This window comes from Bos javanicus, chromosome 3 (assembly GCF_032452875.1).
Source record: "Bos javanicus breed banteng chromosome 3, ARS-OSU_banteng_1.0, whole genome shotgun sequence".
Taxonomy (NCBI): domain Eukaryota; kingdom Metazoa; phylum Chordata; class Mammalia; order Artiodactyla; family Bovidae; genus Bos; species Bos javanicus.
This window is the reverse complement of record NC_083870.1, coordinates 118,528,715-118,548,064: the sequence shown is the minus strand read 5'-3', so window position 1 is coordinate 118,548,064 and position 19,350 is coordinate 118,528,715. Positions and strand designations below refer to the sequence as shown.

At 55.2% G+C, this 19,350-nt stretch overlaps 1 protein-coding gene across 8 annotated transcripts in view; it reads left to right on the top strand.

Annotated features, from left to right (window-relative positions):
* Positions 1–19,350, top strand: part of HDAC4 (histone deacetylase 4) — a 292,464-nt gene that overhangs the window by 214,381 nt on the left and 58,733 nt on the right. For all 8 annotated transcript variants that reach the window (XM_061412829.1, XM_061412826.1, XM_061412832.1 and 5 more), the window contains 5 exons: positions 725–846; positions 11,288–11,419; positions 15,375–15,487; positions 18,807–18,923; positions 19,019–19,217. In XM_061412829.1, coding sequence (XP_061268813.1) covers positions 725–846; positions 11,288–11,419; positions 15,375–15,487; positions 18,807–18,923; positions 19,019–19,217 — 683 coding nt within the window. The remainder of the gene's footprint in view (positions 1–724; positions 847–11,287; positions 11,420–15,374; positions 15,488–18,806; positions 18,924–19,018; positions 19,218–19,350) is intronic.

The window sequence follows — 19,350 nt, the reverse complement described above, 5'->3', positions numbered from 1 at the left end:
AGCGCGACCAGCACCCCCTCCTGAGGCCTGAGCCCACCTTGCGCCGCCTGTGGCAGCGCCCTGCCCATCATTCCGTTTGGGGCTGTGTCCGCCAACTCACAAAGGAAGCAAATTTCCCAGGATCAGCTCCCGGGGCCCAGGGTGCCGCCGACCCCCGCCTCCCCGGGGAGGGGAGATGGCCGGGGAGACCGTCCCCGAGAGGGGGACAGTCCCCACGTGGCCCCTGCCCTCCAGGACCCAGAGGCCGCCAGCACTGTCCCTACGGGCCCCGGCCAGGTCTCCGCCGCCTCCAACAACAGCTGTGCTCCTTGCACCTGGAGCCCCCCATCTCCCTCTGCGTCCTGAGGATGGGCCCCTCGGTGGCCGGGGGTAACACCCCCCTCAGCCTGAGGCCTGCCAGGCCAGGAGACCCCAAGAGCGAGGGGGCTGGGCAGAGCCCAGGGATTGGACCAAGCGTACAGCCCCACAGGCCGCCTGTCCTCAGCCCCACAGGCCCAGGGGAGACTGCAGGCGGCCGGGTTCACAGGCTCACAGGCGGCCTTGTATCATCGTTTCAGTCCTGCCCTGGGAGGAAGCCAGGCTGCCCAGCAGGCCGGCTGTCGAGCCGGGCCCACGCGTCAAAGGGAGAACCACCCTCATGGGCGCCCAGGGGTGCTCTCCCTGTACGACCGTGGCTCCGGGTCCCCGAGGGTCACTCAGCCTCTGTCCCCCCCTTTCTCTCCAGGAAGACGCAGCACAGCTCGCTGGACCAGAGCTCCCCGCCCCAGAGCGGGGCGTCAGCCTCCTACAACCACCCAGTCCTGGGCATGTATGACGCCAAAGACGACTTCCCCCTCAGAAAGACAGGTGGGTGTGAAGCCGCTGCGGGGGTGGGGGGTTGGTGGCCCACCAGGGGGTCCTCAGGGTGACATTGGCCTCTCTGTCACAAGCCAGAAGAAGGATGTTTAGACACAAGCGAGGTGCACAGGACCCCTGGACTCTGTCCAGCAGTGACTCTGTAAGCGGGCAGTGGCTTTTAAGAAGAATCGAAGCATCCCTGGGTCTTGCACTGGGCGCTCAGGAGGGCAGGGGCCAGCGAAGCGAGCCTCTCCCCGAAGCTGTGCCCCGGGAAGCCTGGCCACCCTCCTGGTTGTGGAGGGCAGGGCTCTGCTCTTGGAGGCGGCAGGTGGAGTCCGGCCCTCGAGGGGAATGCCGTGCTTCATGGAGGGGGGTTGTGCAGCAGCTGCTTTTCCACAAACATGAATTTGTCTTCATTCAAAGGATTTTGGTCAGTTCCAGACAGAGAAGCTTTGGAACATCTTCTCCGCCCAAGTGGCGGGGTACAGGGAGCAGGGCTGGGGGCCCCTGCCATCCCATCCTAAGGACAGGGGGCCCCCTGTAAGCAGTGCGCCCCAGAGAGGATGTGGGGTCACCAGCCCCAAACAGGAGCCGGACGCGAAGGGGGCGCTTCCACTCAGCACCAGGGGACTTGACCCGCATCCTGGGTGCAGGAAGGAGGGGCCCTGTCCCAGAGCTGGACCCTGGTGGGCAGCGGGGTCCACAGAGCCTTGCCCGGTCAGAGAGACGTCTGCACGCGTGGCTGGGGTTCCGCGTGGGCTGGCAACAGTTTATTGGTGAATGTGTGAGTGTGGCGTCTGCCCTCTGCCCTCCAGTTTGAGTGTGTGGTTGTCCCCCGTCGTGTGCCGAGAAGGGCCGTGCCTCTTACCTAGAGAGCCTGCAGGCTCCGCAGAAAGAGGTGTCTGTCGGGATCCGGGCCAGCCACCCCCAGGCCTGCCCTCCACGCCCCGTCCTGGAGCTGGCGCTGCGATCAGCCACACCGCCATCAGTCAAACGGGGCCCTGTGCGAGGAGAGACCCCAGGCGCCTGCCCCAGGAGGCCTGGGCCTGGTGGGAGTGGAACCCAGGGAGCTGGGGGGCTGGCTCTGAGCGAGTGGCTGGTGGTTCTGCAGCTCAGCGGGTGTCTCCCGCCTGCTTTGCAGCCCTGGGCTCCACGACAGATTCCCTAGGCTCTCCTGACCTCAGTTTCTCATCTCCAAAGTGGGTATGCTGAGCGCACAGCACTTGTGCCCACCCTGGGTGTGGTGAGTGGTGCCCACAGCCCCTGGAGCCATGGGTGGGGGAGGACATGAAGGACAGAGCTCCTGGCCACCGAGAAGAGCCACCTTCCGTGTGGCCCTGAGCTGCGTGATAATCAGCAGCGCCGCCCCCAGCCCCGCGTCCCCAGGACAGGAAAGAGGCACCGCCCCACGCTGCGTGGACTGCGGAGGAGCTCAGTAGAGATGCGCTTGCACTGTCTTCTAAAACGGCAACCCTGGCACATTAGTAATAGTAATAAGGCCAAGGTTCCAGGGCAGAGTTTAAAGCCCTTAGGGGACAAAGTGCAGCACAGTATCCTGCGTCATTCTCGAAGCACCTATTTTCAAACACATGTGGCTGCCAATTCTAAATAATTTACATCTTTCTATGCATTCAGCTCCGTGGTGGCTCAGACAGTAAATAATCCGCCTGCACTGCAGGAGACTTGGGTTTGATCCCTGGGCCGGGAAGACCCCCTGGAGGACGGCTTGGCAACCCACTCTAGTATTCTTGCCTGGAGAATCCCATGGATGGCGGAGCCTGGCGGGCTGCAGTCCATGGGGCCATGAAGAGTCGGGAACGACTGAGCAGCTGACACACCTGCTCAGCTAATCCCACGGTGACCCACCTTCCCTCCGTCTTTACAGGCAGCTTGGGGCGAGTGAGCCTCAGGACACTGTGTCAGTGACAGCTGCCCCCAGGGGGTCCTCTCTGGGCCCTGGGGTCAGAGTCAGTGTCTGCGGGAGCTGTGTGTCTGTTACGGACTCAGGGCTGTTGTCCCCCGGGCGGACGCTCATGCTCAGGCCTTGCTAGGTCACAGGACAGAAAGCTGCAGACCCCGGGGTTCCTGGCACTTAGTCAGGAGGACGTGTGCTCAATCCCAGGCAGGGCCCCGAGCCTGAGCAACGGCTGGCTCCCCGCGCGTCTCCACAGTGGTTACGGAGCACACTGGTCGGGTGCTCCCCAGGTGCCCGGCCCTGAGCTTTGCGGCAGGCAGGCGACAGGCCACCAATGACCACATGCTCCAGTCCTGAAGGAGGAGGGGAGCTGCAGAGTCCAGGCCCAGGGTGAACCTGTAGGGCCCCTGGGCAGGGGGCCTGGCCCGTGGAGGGCAGGGCTGGCTTTTTACCCCAAAAGAACAGAGAGGACCAAGGCCCCCCGTCAGGTTTGCTCAGAAGCCCTGGCCTGATGGCTGCCTCTGGGCCTCAGGGTCCCCCTCCGCAGCCCCCGCCACCAGGGAGGGCCTGCCTGGGCTGAGATGGTGGGCGGTGTCCAGCGGAGAGCCGGGGTATCCGATCACTGAGGCCCCGTGACACGTCGGTGAGTGTGCACAGCTCGCCCTGCAGTCGTCCCGTTCCTACTCATCTTAGCTGTGAGTAGCGTGGCTCGAGGTTACCAGGGACGCACATGGCACGCCTCTCTGCAGTCTGGGAAGGGCGGGTCACCTCGTGGTCCATCTGGTTCTGGTGTGGTTTGTGGACCGGGGGCAGCCTGCTAGCCTGGGCAGCTGTGGGCATGGCCCGCACTGCACACCACTATGCCTGGGTGTGCTTCATGTGGCTCTGGGCAGGGCTGGGGGGGCGGTCGGGGTAGAGGCCCTGCGGCCCTGGCACGGGATAAGGCATTTAGCTTTCTGGGCGGGGTGAAAGGGGTTGACCCGCAGTTCCAGCCGTGCCGGCCCAAGCTTCCAGCCCTCAGGGGGCTTTTGTGTACTACTGTCTTCCCTCAACTTTGTGCTTGTTGCAAAGTGGGTGTGAATATGTTCAGAGGGTTTTCATAAAGGCTTTGTTGTGCTTTACCAAAGAAAATTCCAGAGATGACGCGTGTGGTTAAGTATTAATACTAGGCAGTGTCTATGTGGAAAAGGACCTCACTTCACACGTTGATGTCCATCAAACCTGGACTCCTCTTCACATGAGAAATGCCCAGTGAGACCTGGACTTATCTTGACCAGATGTGCCCTGTTCGCACCTGAGCTTGGCGGCCGCCTGAAATACGCTATCGAAACGATTGGTGCAAACGCCAGTCGTAAACACCATGGAGAGTGCCTTTTTTTTTTTTTTTTAATTAAAAAATCACAAAAGGAAGGCATTAGTTCAGTTCAGTCGCTCAGTCGTGTCTGACTCTTTGCAACCCCATGGACTGCAGCACACCAGGCCTCCCTGTCCATCACCAAATCCCGGAGCTTACTCAAACTCATGTTCATTGAGTCAGTGATGCCATCCAACTATCTTATGCTCTGTCGTCCCCTTCTCCTCCTGCCATCAATCTTTCCCAGCATCAGGGTCTTTTTCCACAGTCGGTTCTTCGCATCAGGTGGCCAAAGTATTGGAGCTTCAGCGTCAGCATCAGTCCTTCCAATGACTATTCAGGGTTGATTTCCTTTCGGATGGACTGGTTGGATCTCCTTGCAGTCCAAGGGACTCTCAAGAGTCTTCTCCAACACCACAGTTCAAAAGCATCAATTCTTTGGCACTCAGCTTTCTTTATAGTTCAATTCTCACATCCATACATGACCACTGGAAAAACCATAGCCTTGACTAGATGGACCTTTGGTGGCAAAGTAATGTCTCTGCTTTTTAATATGCTATCTAGGTTGGTCATAACTTTTCTCCCAAGGACCAAGCATCTTTTAATTTCATGGCTGCAGTCACCATCTGCAGTGATTTTGGAGCCCAAGAAAATAACATCTCTCACTGTTTACACTGTTTCCCCATCTATTTCCCATGAAGTGATGGGACCTGATGCCATGATCTGAGTTTTCTGAATGTTGAATTTTAAGCCAACTTTTTCACTCTCCTCTTTCACTTTCATCAAGAAGCTCTTTAGTTCTTTTTTACTTTCTGCCATAAGGGTGGTGTTATCTGCATATCTGAGGATATTGATATTTCTCCTGGCAGTGTTGATTCCAGCTTGTGTTTCTTCTAGTCCAGCGTTTCTCATGATGTACTCTGCATAGAAGTTAAATAAGCAGGGTGACAATATACAGCCTTGACGTACTCCTTTTCCCAATTTGGAACCAGTCTGTTGTTCCATGTCCAGTTCTAACTGTTGCTTCCTGACCTGCATGCAGATTTCTCAGGAGGCAGGTCAGGTGGTCTGGTATTCCCATCTCTTGAAGAATTTTCCACAGTTTGTTGTGATCCACACATTCAAAGTCTTTGGCATAGTAAGTAAAGCAGAAGTAGATGTTTGTCTGGAACTCTCTTGCTTTTTTTTTTTTTTTGGACACGACCGAAGTGACTTAGCATAGCATAGCATTTACATATATATGCTACAGGTCATTCAAATATTGAAGTATTTGAATCTGCCAATCAGAATGTTTGTGATTTTAGAATTGTCATTGGGCATTTTATTCTTTTTTTTTTTTATTTTATTTTTAAACTTTACAATATTGTATTAGTTTTGCCAAATATAGAAATGGATTCGCCACAGGTATACATGTGTTCCCCATCCTGAACCCTCCTCCCTCCTCCCTCCCCATACCATCCTCTGGGTCGTCCCAGTGCACCAGCCCCAAGCATCCAGTATCGTGCATCGAACCTGGACTGGCAACTCGTTTCATACATGATATTATACGTGTTTCAATGCCATTCTCCCAAATCTTCCCACCCTCTCCCTCTCCAACAGAGTCCATAAGACTGTTCTATACTTCAGTGTCTCTTTTGCTGTCTTGTACACAGGGTTATTGTTACCATCTTTCTAAATTCCATATATATTTTATTCTAAATATAAAGAACAAGCTCTTTTTTCCTATATTTAAGCCCTAAGAGACTATTTGAAAAATAGCTCAAGGTAACTAGTGATGACCCAAAAGTAGAGGAAAAAATAACTCTTGGACTATGTTGGTTTCTGCAGCACCTCTGAAGCGTCCAGAAGCATTCATACAAAATATTTAGGACTGGAATTGTTTTGTTTTTGTTAGATTGTTTTAATGTGCCAGATCCCTTTAACACTTAGTACCTTACACAAATTGCAGTCACTTTTTGAAAGTGAAAAATAATGTTTTATTCTCAAATAACTTCACATCTTTTACTTGGTCTACTGACCATACCAGATAATGGGGGTGGAGGGTTCAATTCATTGCTCTTAAGATTCAGAAAGCACTATGCTCAGGCACAATAAATAAGACCTATGACAAAGATGATGTATATTGCTTTACACTGTTCTCTAATAAAATATACTTTTATTATTGAAAATAGTATACATTACTAAAATATATTTTATCATTTAAAAAGTCTCTAATTATATATAAAAATGAGTATTTTGTTAGCCATAAAACAAATGAAATAATGTTACTTGCAACAACATGGACCTAGAGATTATTATATTAAGTCAGACATATGATGTCATATTAAGTCAAATGTTTGATGTCACTTGTATGCAAAATCTAAAATAATGGTACAAATGAACTTACTTACAGAACAAAAATAGGCTCAGATACTGAAAACAGGCTGATGGTTACCAAAGGGGTTAGCAGGGGCAGGGGGATAAATTAGGAGTTCAGGATTGACAGATACACACTACTCTAAATAAAATAGATAATCACGGACTTCCTGATGGTCCAGTGGTTAAGAATCTGTGCTTCCAATGCAGAGGACATGGTTCAATCTCTGGTCCAGAGAACTAAGATCCCACAGTGCTATGAGGTATAGCCAGAACAACAATAATGAAAGGCAAGCTCCAGAATGGTGTATGTAGAATTGAAAGGTTGTTGTTGAATCACACGAAGACACCGGGATTCTTGGCCCCTGGAGGAGAAGAATTCAATCCGGGGCCAGAGACGAGGCTTGATTGCTCAGAGCTTTTGTGTAATAAAGTTTTATTAAAGTATAAAGGAGATAGAGAAAGCTTCTGGCATAGGCATCAGAAGGGGGCAGAAAGAGTACCCACTCTCTTGCTTTTTTGATGATCCAGCAGATATTGGCAATTTGATCTCTGGTTCCTCTACCTTTTCTAAATCCAGCTTGAACATCTGGAAGTTCACCGTTCACATATTGCTGAAGCCTGGCTTGGAGAATTTTGAGCATTACTTTACTAGCGTGTGAGATGAGTGCAATTGTGTGGTAGTTTGAACATTCTTTGGCATTGCCTTTCTTTGGGTATGGAATGAAAACTGACCTTTTCCAGTCCTGTGGCCACTGCTGAGTTTTTCAAATTTGCTGGCATAGTGAGTGCAGCACTTTCACAGCATCATCTTTCAGGATTTGAAATAGCTCAACTGGAATGCCATCACCTCCACTAGCTTTGTTTGTAGTGGTGCTTTCTAAGGCCCACTTGACTTCACATTCCAGGATGTCTGGCTCTAGGTGAGTGATCACACCATTGTGATTATCTTGGTCGTGAAGATCTTTTTTGTGTATTTCTTCTCTGTGTTCTTGCCACCTCTTCTTAATATCTTCTGCTTCCGTTAGGTCCCTACCATTTCTGTCCTTTATTGAGCCCATCTTTGCGAAGTGTTCCCTTGGTATCTCTGATTTTCTTGAAGAGATCTCTAGTCTTTCTCATTATATTGTTTTCCTCTATTTCTTTGCATTGATCACTGAGGAAGGCTTTCTTATCTCTCCTCGCTATTCTTTGGAACTCTGCATTTAATGGGTATATCTTTCCTTTTCTCCTTTGCCTTTTGCGTCTTCTTTTCTCCGCTATTTGTAAGGCCTCCTCTGACAACCATTTTGTCTTTTTGCATGTTTTTCTTGGGATGATCTTGATCACTGCCTCCTGTACAATCTCACAAACCTCCATCCATAGTTCTTCAGGCACTCTGTCTATCAGATCTAATCCCTTGAATTTATTTGTCACTTCCACTGTATAATCGTAAGGGATTTGAATTAGGTCATACCTGAATGGTCTAGCGGTTTTCCCTACTTTCTTCAACTTGAGTCTGAATTCCGACAAGTTAAAACATAAGTCAGATGTATGCATCCTGTGTGTGACCTCTGGAAGCAGCTCCTGTGTCTGGTTTGGTGCCTACAGCGCAGACGTGGTCTATGCCGGCGTGTGGGGGTTATGTGTGTCTGTGCGCGAGTGATGCCCGTGGACTGTCTCTTTGTCAAGAAAACACCTGCTTTGCACTTTCGCTGTAGCTTCACTTTTCAGTTACTGTTATATCTGAGGTACCACTCCATTTCAACGCATAAGGTCAACACCTTTCCTATATTATCTCAATTTACAAATATTGTAGTAGTGGTAACTGTTCTCTAGCTTTTAGTTCTGCCCTCAGATATGGGGGCCTACAGTCACTCTTTCTGCAGGATCGACTCCTGAGTTAGAAAGCGTGTGCAGAGCCGACAAAGCCCAGCTTGCTGCGCTGTACCCGCCACTCGTGAGAGGCCCTCGTCCCCCTTCACTCACGCGATGCCTCCCCGGGTCACCCCCGCCAGCCTGATGGGTGCCGAAGCCGTGACCTCTCTGCCTTTTCAAAGAGCAGTTCCGTCCCCGTCAGGGATGTACATGTCTGTCACGGCCCATCGTCCTGCTCGGGAGAAAGCTGAGCGCGCGTCGCGGAGCCGCTGGGCCTCTCCTGGGGCCCAGCGTGGCCCGTGCCCCTGTGCCTGGCAGCGTGCATACTGGCCAGGCTGTGCCTTCCTCGTGCGCCCTGTGCCCAGCATCTGCCGCCACACCAGCAGGGCCGGTCCCTAATGCCGGTGTTCAGTGGCAGCTCCCCCATACGCTTTTCTCTCGGCCGGCTTTTTTTTCTCGTTGCTTTACGCGCTAATATCCATCCTGCGTCTGTCACGTGTGCTACCAAAAATTGTATTCCAGCCTGTCCTCTGTCTTTCTAGAAAAGAAGAAAAGTCGCTCAGTCATGTCCGAATCTTTGCAACCCCAGAGACTATACAGTCCATGGAATTCTCCAGGCCAGAACACTGGAGTGGGTAGCCTTACCCTTCTCCAGGGGATCTTCCCAACCCAGGGATCAAACCCAGGTCTCCCGCATTGCAGGCGGATCCTTTACCAGCTGAGCCACCAGGGAAGCCCTTGTCTTTCTAGAGTTCTCTTTTTATTGTTATCAGAGTAAGTAAATGTCCATAAGTCACAGAGCCCCACAAGGCTGCCTCCGGGAGCAGCTGGCCCCACCCACCCGGCCCTGAATCATGAGGACAGTGCACAGAAAGGACACACAAACCGCCCAAGACCTTGGCTGCATTCCTGTTGGTGTGTGAGTGCCCTTTATCCTGAAGTTGATGGTTTGTTTCATTTGCTGAGTTTTCTGTCTGCCTATGTTTTTTAAATTGAAGGATAGTTGATGTACAACATTATATAGCTTTCAAGTGGACAATTTTTTAAAGTTGTATTCCATTTGTAGTTATTATAAAATATCAGCTCGGCTCCAGGTGTCTGCTTGTCCCTGCTTTTAATTCAGCCCCACGATTTGGCAGACGGAGGAGGCTGTCCTCCAGGGCAGGCGGTCCAGAGACTCTGCTCTGGGCCCTGACTGCCGTTCACGGCCTCCCGGGGAGGCCCGGCCTCTTCCCTGGACTCCACCTGCTCCCGTGTCTCATCTCCTCCTCCGTCGTGGTTGTCCAGCTCCTCCGAGGTTTCTGAGAAACTGTGTGTGGAATGTGACTCTCTGGAGTCCTTGCCTGCTGGCAGATGCCTTTATCCTGGCCCCCAAGTGATGGATAGTGTGGCTAGGTCCAGAGTCACCTTCCTTCAGGGCTCTCAGGCCCTTGTCTTAGCCTGCAAATGACCAGAGCCTGACCCTGCTCACAAGGCTGACCCTTGGGCCCCGAAGCTCTGAGACCTTCTGGGACGCCCCCGTCAGGACCAGGCAGTGTTGCTCACAGACAAACCTCGGTGCCGCCGACAGGGCCCCACTACACTGGGGCGGGGGCCACGCGCTCCCCCACTCCAGGGCCGTGCTGTCCTCCCTGGGTCTCGGGCAGATTCCTCCCCAGGACGGACACGTGGCTGTAGCAACCTCGTGCAGGCTCAGCTGACATCTTACGGGGAGAGGGGTTGTGCCTGTTAATCTAGCGGGTGGAGCTGGGCTTTTTTTTTCTTTTCAAATAATGATAAAGTAAGAAGCTCAGCGTAGAAATAGAAATAAGTGAAACGTGAAGCTCCAGTTCTCAAAAATGTGAAAACAGTATTAAATATTAAAAAACACAGAAACGGGTCCTCTCGCCGGCAGGGATGGCTGTTCCGTTACTGGGTCCTTTTCCTCTTTGGACACAAACGTCCTGCTGGGGAACCTGGCCGTCCAGACAAACTCTGCAGAGCAGAGAGTGTCTCCCCTGGGATCGGGGTCTCCGGAGCAGGCTGCGCATCTGGCGAGGCTGCCACCTTGCTCGCACCTCACACCTCATTTCTCTGGGAAGTACCCTTCAGGCGGGCTGTTCCTCCCTCCTCACAGGACCCGCCTTTACCTCCCAGCGCCCCCCAGGGTCACCCCACTGCCAGGACCCCCGACCCTGCCCCCAGGCTCCCCAGAGGATGGAGTCGCAGTGGCCGTGAGATGCACGCACAGCCTCATTCTTATAACCCCAGCCAGCTTACTTCCAACTCTGAGGGGAATTCTGATCCTGTTGCTTGTTGCTCTAGAGAGCTGCAAACTTCCTGTTCCAGAAAGATTAAAACCAGCAGGGCTGCTGATTACAAACAAAAACAAGAGGTAAAAGAAACTCGCCAGTTAGCAGATCCACAAGTAACGGAAGCTTGAATGAGCTCATAAAGCCTCCGAAGGCAGAAGTCTGGTGGTGAGCTCACCGCCGCCGCGGGCTCCCAAGCTGCCGGCCTGTGGGGCTAAGACTCAGGTGTCCAGAGGCCACAGGGAGGGCCCCGCTGAGTGAGGATGCCCCCTTCCCAAGGCAGCCACGCTAACGTGGGACTGGATTGGTCCAGGGTGTGGTCTGGGCTCCGGGTGCAGAGGCCAGAGCACTGCAGGTGTGCAAAGGGCTCCATTCGCACAAGCAAGGCTGTTACCAAAAGCAACCGGAGCACCTGTGCTGGGGGGTCAGGCAACACGGAGGGGAACGGGCCTCACCTGCAGGCAGGTGGCTAACCCTCTCATCAGGTGGGTTGGCCTTAGCACCTCTCAGCGGCTGGGATCCGAGTGGGCAGCCGGCCTGGGCCGTCACTCGTGGGGGAATTTTTGATTTGCCGGTGAGTGAGGACGTGTGTAATGTAGAAGTCGTGGTAAAGCACCCCCAGTCACCTTGACCCCAGTTGTGTCTGCCTGCCGGTAATGACGTCTCCTTTTCCTGCAGCTTCTGAACCCAACCTGAAATTACGCTCCAGGCTAAAGCAGAAAGTGGCTGAGAGACGGAGCAGCCCCCTGCTACGCAGGAAAGATGGGCCAGTGGTCACGGCTCTGAAAAAGCGTCCCTTGGATGTCACAGGTACTTTGAGTGTAAACCCCACCGCCTACCTGCCTGTCTCAGAGAGGCCAGCCTGCACGCTCTCCCTTTAGCAGGGAAACCTGCATCTCTCCGCATCCATCTCCCCCGCCATCGAGTCCCGAGGGCGGTGCCAGCTCCCAGGACTAAGTCCGAGGGCCCCAGGTGGCCCCCAGAGGCGCTCAGAGCCCTGTTCCTGGGCAGCATGTCCAGCCCCCAGCCTGGACCCGCAGGGCAGCTGAGAGCAGTCAGGCCCCTGGACATCCCGGGAGATGATCAGGGATTCTAAGTGGAGGGTTCTCTGGAGCTGTTTAACAGCTCCCGCCCTGTGGGTGGTGAGCCCAGATCTCTTACCTGCCCCTGCCCATTAAACGGCAGAGTCTTCCTGGGAAGGAGGCGGGAGCTTGGAAGTCTCCTCGCCCGGGTCCACGCGCTGCTCTCGGCCCCCACCTAGTGGCCAGCGCGCGGAAGCACACCCACACTCTCTACCAGAACCACCGGGCCCCAGGCCGAGGCCCTTCCTGGTGGTCCCGAGGACACAGCCCACTTCCTGGGGCTGTGCGGTCAGAAGGGCACGCCCCGCTCTCGAGGGGCACCCCGCCTCCGGAGGGCGCACCCCTCGTGCACAGGGCGCGCGGCCCCGTTCCTGGAATCACAGCACAGAGGGGTTGCCCAGGTGGCCTGGAAACAGGCGGGAGGGCCCGTGTGCACCAAGGACAGGGTTTGATGGAGACCCGCGGCTCTCGGGGCCGCCCCCCAGGAAGGAGGGGCTCCTGGGCGCCGTGGGAGGGGCCGGTTCCCCTAACCCCACCCCCACCCCCGCCGCCCGCACCCTTAGTTCTGAGCACGGGGTCTGGGGTGAGCTGAGCGCCCTCAGCCCTGCCCTGCGGCCAGGGTGAAGCCTGCCTGGAGCCGGGTCTGAGGCCACGGGCCTGGGGCCCGGTGGTTCTGGTAGAGAGACCAGGCCCCCCTCACCGCGGGTTCCGTGCAGACTCGGGCCTTGCGAGAGGCAGGGCGCGTGCGCCCCCCCCCCCTCCCCCACCGAGGCCTAGTCTCTTCGGGGGGCAGCGGCTCCACCCGTCAGACCCAGCCACTTCTGTCCTGGTCCTGGCTCTGGCCTTCGCGCCCTCCGCCTGTGAGGTCAGGACCAGGCTGGGCGCTGCAATGATGAGCTGCGTCCTCGCCTCCCAGCAGCTTCCTCTCTGACTCCAGAGACCAGGGCGCCACACTGGGGCTGGGAGCACACGGCCTGCGGCGCCTGCTGGGAGCTGGGCAGCATCACCGGGAGAGGGCGCCGTGCGGGAAGCAGGAAAGGCGGGTGGCAGGGCCCCTGGGCCAGGGGAAGTTGGGCGGATGGGCGCAGGCGGCACGGAGATGGGGGTGGGTTTCCGGTGCAGCACAGCCCCGGGGGGCTGGGGCGGGGAAATGCTCTGAGCAGAGCTGGCTTTCCAGAAGACGGGAAAATAAGGCGCTCTGGGCAGGGTGGGGTCCCCTCTCCTGGGGTCCTGGGAGGAGAGGGCCACTGCGTCCCAGACGCGGCTCCTCTGGCCTGTAACGGGAGGCCAGGAGGGACGGCGGTGAGGGCGCGGCCAGTGGCGGCCCTTGGACGCTCACGTGACGGGTCAGGGGCATGGCCACGTCACGCCGCGTGTGCCTCGTCCCTCATCGGAGCTGTACCTGGCAGGGCGAGCAGACAAGAGAAGGGCCCTTCTGACCCTGTCCAGAGGAATGCCGTTAGCCTCTGAGTGTATTTCCTTCCAGTCCTTTCTGTGCGGGTCTGGCACGTACCCTGTGTACACTCGATTCCTTTTTCACTCGATATTAGTCACAACACTCTGGAGCCTTTAATGATATTCCACTGTGTGGATGCAAATGATACCGTGGTGATTATGCATTCATATTTACTTTCTTAGACCAGATACCTTGAAGTAGAGTGAAAAAGTAGTCCAAACACTGTTGAGCTGAAGATGGGTGAAAAGTTGGAGAGATCACATATAATTTCTATTGCCCCCAAAAGATGTCCTGGCTTCCCACACGCTCTGGAGGGTTTACCTGCCGACCGTGCTGGGACGGGCCTGTTTAAAGGAGGGCCGGAGGGGAGGCTCTGTGCAGCCAGGGGCAGGCTAACAGCAGGGAGGGCGCCCAGGCAGGGGCATGGATGTGGTGGGGTGGGGTGGGGTGGGGGAGCCAGCCCTGTCTTTACACGTGACCTGTGACACCTGCCAGCCCAGGTGGCCTTCCCAGCTGCCCCCGTTCAGGGAGGCATGTGTGAACACGACTTAACCTGGTGGAGACCAGGCTCTGGATCCGGTGGGTAGGGAACCAGGGCCTGGGTTCACCATCTGTGCACGGGGGAGATGAGGGGGTCCCAGGGGGCCTCGAGTGGACAGAGCCACTTGCTGCCAGGGTGTTCCCAGGGGCACGGCTGCTCGGTGGCGAGGATTCGAGTGCTCACGGTCCCCTGGGTGGAGAGGGTCGTGCATGTTACCCTTGGGATTGGGTCTCCTTCTCCATGAGAGCTGGGCCTGTGGGAGTGGGCACTGCCATCCATCCGCATGGCACCCTCAGCCTCCTCACTGTTGCCCCGACTTCAGCTGGAACCAAGTCTCAGAGTCTTCTGGGCCCCACTGGCAGCTCTATGGGCTCACGCTCCTGGGCCTGGCCTCAGTGTCGTGGGGGAGGGGGGCGCAGAGAAGATTTGCCCTGGAAGATGCCTGTTGAGCCCCTTTGGGGTCCAGCTTTGGGAGATGGACCAGGCTTCCCCTCCGCGTGCCTGCAAGTCCAGGTCGGGGTAGAATGTTAAGTCATCAGAGGTCCTGCGGTCAGTGCACTTGGGGCAGGCAGTGAAGTGAAAGTCGCTCAGTCATGTCTGACTCTTTGCGACCACATGGACTATACAGTCCGTAGAATTCTCCAGGCCAGAATACTGGAGTGGGTAGCCTTTCTTTTCTCCAGGGGATCTTCCCAACCCATGGAGCGAACCCAGGTCTCCCACGTTGTGGGCAGATTCTTTACCAGCTGAGCCACGAGGGAAGCCCACGAACGCTGGAGTGGGTAGCCTAGCCCTTCTCCAGAGGATCTTCCTGACTCAGGAATTGAACTGGGGTCTCCTGCATTGCAGGCAGATTCTTTACCAACTGAGCTATCAGGGAAGCAGACACTCGGGAGGGAAAGGCAGACAGCTCAGGCTGGTTCCCTCTCAGAGGCTGTACCTGGAGGTGCCAGTGTTTGACACCATTGAACCAGACGAGAACTCAGAAACGCAAGACACACCTCTGTTACCGTAGAGAGTCAGAGGGGCTTCCCATCGCGTGTTTGCATACACAGCAGTGTGGCTCCTTCGGCAGTGAGGGTGGGGGGACTGGGGTGGGACACGCTCCATCCTCAGCCCCGGCCACCGTGGGCGAGGTGGGGCCACACAGGCCATCACAGCTGCTTGGAGACTGTCCGGGATGTGTTGTCAGATAACCTGGTCAGTCACAGAGGCCACCAGCTGAGCTTTTCCCAGGAAGTCTAAAAACTCGAGGACTGGCTCAGAGCAGATGTTGGCAGAGGAGGCTGCATATGAGCACAGCGTACTTGACCTTCCACTGCTCACAGGCGTTTGGCCTCTGTGCTTTCTCGTCTCTTGTTGTTACAGTATTAACGATTGTTCAGGGCTTGTTTTTCTAGTGTTTATGATCATTTACCAAAGAGGAGTAAAATTGACAGTGTGTGTTCAGCTCAGAAGGTTCCAGGGGCGCGTCTGGGGTCACAGGTTTGTGAAGGTCTCGAGTTGACAGCACAGCCAGAAACAGGGAATTAGCTCCATGGCCCCTGGGTGGGAACCGTGGTCCCGTCCTTTCCACAGTCGGCCAGCTCAGAACAGAGGGCCGCCACAGTGGGAGGCCAGCCCAGCTCACACCTCGGGGTCCTCGCTGGGACCCGGGTCAGGCTCACGAGTGTCTCTCCCTCCTAGACTCGGCATGCAGCAGTGCCCCAGGCTCCGCGCCCAGCTCGCCCAACAACAGCTCCGGGAACGTGAGCACGGAGAACGGGATCGCGCCCGCCGTCCCCAGCATCCCGGCCGAGGTCAGTGCGCAGCGCGCTCGTCCGCAGGGCGGTGTCCAGCCGCCCTTCCGTCTTGACCATCGGAGCAGCATCTCCGAGGCATCTCAGGAACTCCAAGCCTCAGACCACGGGGGGCGGTGCCCCTCACCTCTGCCGGTCAGACCCCAGCTATGCTGCAGGTTGAGAGGTGGCTCCTGGAGAACCCTCCTGGGGGCTGTTCCAGCCAGGCGGGGGACCTCAGGGCTGGCGGGAGGCCACACCCTTGACCAGACCTGGGTCAGGGCGATGTTCCGGAGCCTTCACTCCATGCTTTCATTTTCCTCCTTATTCACTTTGCTCCCCTGGCTCATGCCACAAGTGTCTGGAGCGCTTGCCTTGTGCCAGCCCTGTGGCCCCTGCACAGGGCCAGTTTCCACTCGACTGGGGTGGGCGGGTGCTGGCCAGAAGGGGAGCCAGCTGCACACCCCGCTTCCCGGGACTGAGCCGGCTGTGCCGTGTGCTTCCTGCTTGGATGGTGCTCCTGACTAGGAGGTTCTTGTGAGGTTTTTTTTTTTTTTTCTAAGTTCCTTCCAACTTACAGGAGGCTGTCATTTGTCAAACACGGTAATTTGCTCTCTTCCTTAAATGTTTAGAAATGAGTCCTGCCCCACCAGAGGGCTGAAAGGCTTTGGTTGGAGTACACAGGCCCACGTGTCCACTCCATTTTCAGTCTTTAGACACTTAAGATAAAAAGCAGATTTTTAGATACTGAGTTGATTTTATGCTGCTGCTTCTTGCTTGTTAATCCCCCTTTATTCTTTTCCTTGTACATCTTTATTACCTGTGCATTTCAGCCTCCCTGTTTAAAGACTTGTTTAGATTAAGAGTTTTAGCAATCCTTCTCTGTGAGGCTGAGGTCATAGCTGAGATCTACCTGTTAGCAGCCTTAGAACTTGGCCTAGAAGTTGCTTCCTGGAATGAGCTGTAAAGGCTGCATGTGGCTTGTCAGTCGTGCTCCCAGATCCTGGTTTTGTTTCAGTGGGTAGTCACTCACCTAATGGTTTCTACCATAGAGATGCCTTATTTGAGTGAATGCCGGTTTAAGGTGCATGTTGATTTTTACAAATTGCATTTTCATGTAAATTAAAGTACTGGAAATTAATAGAAGGTGTCAAAGGATTTGCAAGAAACAAAGATTGCAGTTCACGTGTTTTATGTTAGATATTTACAGTAATCACAAGGCTAGCCCTTGAAAATGTGGTCACAGTTGGATGTCGTTCGTTGGTTTCAGTCTGGTTAGGCCTGGACAGTTCCCTCAGTGCCTCTGTAAGCTCAAGGCCAGGGCTGGCCACTCCTCCTCCTCCTCTGGTCCAGGGGCGGCAAGGGGTCCTCACACAGGAGGTGGGCCACTGGCCTTCCCTGCTGGACCGAGGGACGCTCAGCATCGTCCTTACACGGGGGCAGCAGGGCTCCCCAACCCTGGACAGCCTCGCCCCAGGGAGGGAGCTTCATGCGATGCTGAAAGCCAGGTGGGATCTGGGGACGTCAGTGGGGGTGCTGCCCTGGCCCCGGCCTTCCTGGACAGCTGAGGGGCATGCCATAGGGCAAGTGTAGATGGCCAGCACTGGAAACGTAGACCAGTGAGCACATCAGACAGTTCCCAGAAGGCCGCTTGATTTCTAAAAGTAAAGTAGGTTTGGTTTGTTTGTTTTTTTTAGAAAAAAGCCTTGGTTATAAAGAGGAAATGACAACTTTCAAGCACTCAGTGTTCGCTTGTTCTGTTCCTGGACAGTGATAATACAGTGGAATCATGCTTTCCTTGGCAAGCTCAGTCACTTTCTCTAAATCAGAGCTTGCTGATTTTTTTAAAACCAGAAAAAGGGCTACTTTTAAAGTCGCCCTTTAGTCATTCCTGTACCATTTACTATGTGAACAGAGTAAAGTGGCTGCAGCCTTCACTAGGAGAGCCACACTAACCTCCCTCCCCAGGGGCCCTTCCTACGGTGCCCTTGGAGCACAAGTGCGTGTGAGTTTCCACTGACACCGTGCGTGTGACACGAGGAAGCTGCCCAGGGCCCGCTGCCTGGCACGGGACTCCAGCACACACGCCCTGGGGTGGTCATCGCTCCGTCCTCCGATGGACCGAGGGGCACTTACCGGCCGGGGCTGCAGCCCGCCCTTGTTCACAGTGACTTTCAGCTCATATTCTTTCTAACCGTGCCAGTGAAATCTTAAAGCAGGCAAAATGTTTCTCAGCCTTAATGATACGCTCCTTTGTGAGAAGAGCTGGGAGAAAACCGGTTGTGAGTCCATTGTTAGTGCCGTTCTCTACTACTGAGGGGACGGTGTGAATACGACAGTGTCCTCTCTGCCAGGAACCTTCATTCTAGAGGCAGAACGACATGAAATAGGACAGTAATTCAAGCCCTCGGAGACTGGCACTTAAGCACACACGATAAATAAGGTTCCAATCATCAACAGAATTTTTCCGACCTGAGTGTCCCCGTGGAGGGCCGTGTCCTGTGTGTGAACACGCCTCGTGGCTTTACCCTCTGACCGGCTGTAGGGCCCTGTGAACGCTGCTGTGGTCAAGTCCTTCTGTCTCCAGCTTCCTCTCCCGAGAGTATGTCCTGCGAGTGGAGTCAGGTTTAAGATCAAAGGCTAGGTCTGTTTTTAAGACTTTTGACGTGGATGGCCAAAGTGTCCTGTAGAAGGAGCAGGCTGATTATGGCCCACCCAGCAGTATGGTTATGTTTCTCTGGGTCAAGATGTTGTTGTCATTCTAAAATATCTTTGCCAATTGCGTAGGTTTTTAAATGTTTTTTTTATTTAGATCACTGCTGATTTTTTTTTTCACATGAGTTTCTTCTCCATCCTGGCTCTTCTTTGTCACTTCTCACTCACTGTTGTTTAATTTGCGTGCTCTTTATATGTGGCCTTTGTCTGTACTACGGTTGCCAACCTTGGCATCGCTGATATCTGCCTTTTGTGTGAAGGCATTTTTCTCTAATCAGCATCTCCCTCTCTGGTTCCTACCTCTCACATAACCTTTGGAAGGACGTTCCCGACCCTGAGACTACATGTTTAAGTGTATTATCCTAGGTTTATTCTGACACTTTTACAGTGTTGTGTGGATTGAACAGGAGGAGCAGACAAGAGAGGGCCGGGTCGTGAGTCAGAGTTGACGGCTTTGCGATGCCTTGTCTGCCTCCGAGCTGTCCTTGTTCATGCGCCTCCGTCCCGGGGACCTCAGACTGGACCTCAGCCTCCCCTGGAGGGTCTTCTCTCATTGCTTCCTGTGGCACAGGCCGCCCAGGCCTGGCCGTGCAGCCTCCGTGACGCCCGTGTACTCTGTCTGCAGACCAGCCTGGCACACAGACTCGTGGCACGAGAGGGCTCGGTGGGTCCGCTGCCCCTCTACACGTCACCATCCCTGCCCAACATCACACTGGGGCTGCCCGCCACCGGCCCCTCCACGGTAAGTGGGCGCCCCCGGGGTCTGTGAGGCGGTGGTGCAGGGCAGCCCCCCCCCAGGCCCCTGACCCGGGCACCTGGCTGTGTCTGTCTGTCCAGGGGGCGGCCGGCCAGCAGGAGGCCGAGAGACTGGCCCTCCCCGCCCTGCAGCAGCGCATCTCCCTCTTCCCTGGTACCCACCTCGCCCCCTACCTGGGAGCAGCGCCTCTGGAGCGGGACGCGGGGGCAGCCCCGGGCTCCCTCTTGCAGCATGTGGTCCTCTTGGAGCAGCCGCCCACGCAGACGCCCCTCGTCACAGGTGAGCGGGCCGCGTCGGGCCGTCCTGGGCTCCCCGGGGGAGAGCGGGTAACCTGTCCCCGAGAACTCCTGCACCCAAGCCCTCCCACGCCAGGCTGTGGCCGCAGAGACCAAGTCCACTCACAGAGCCAGGG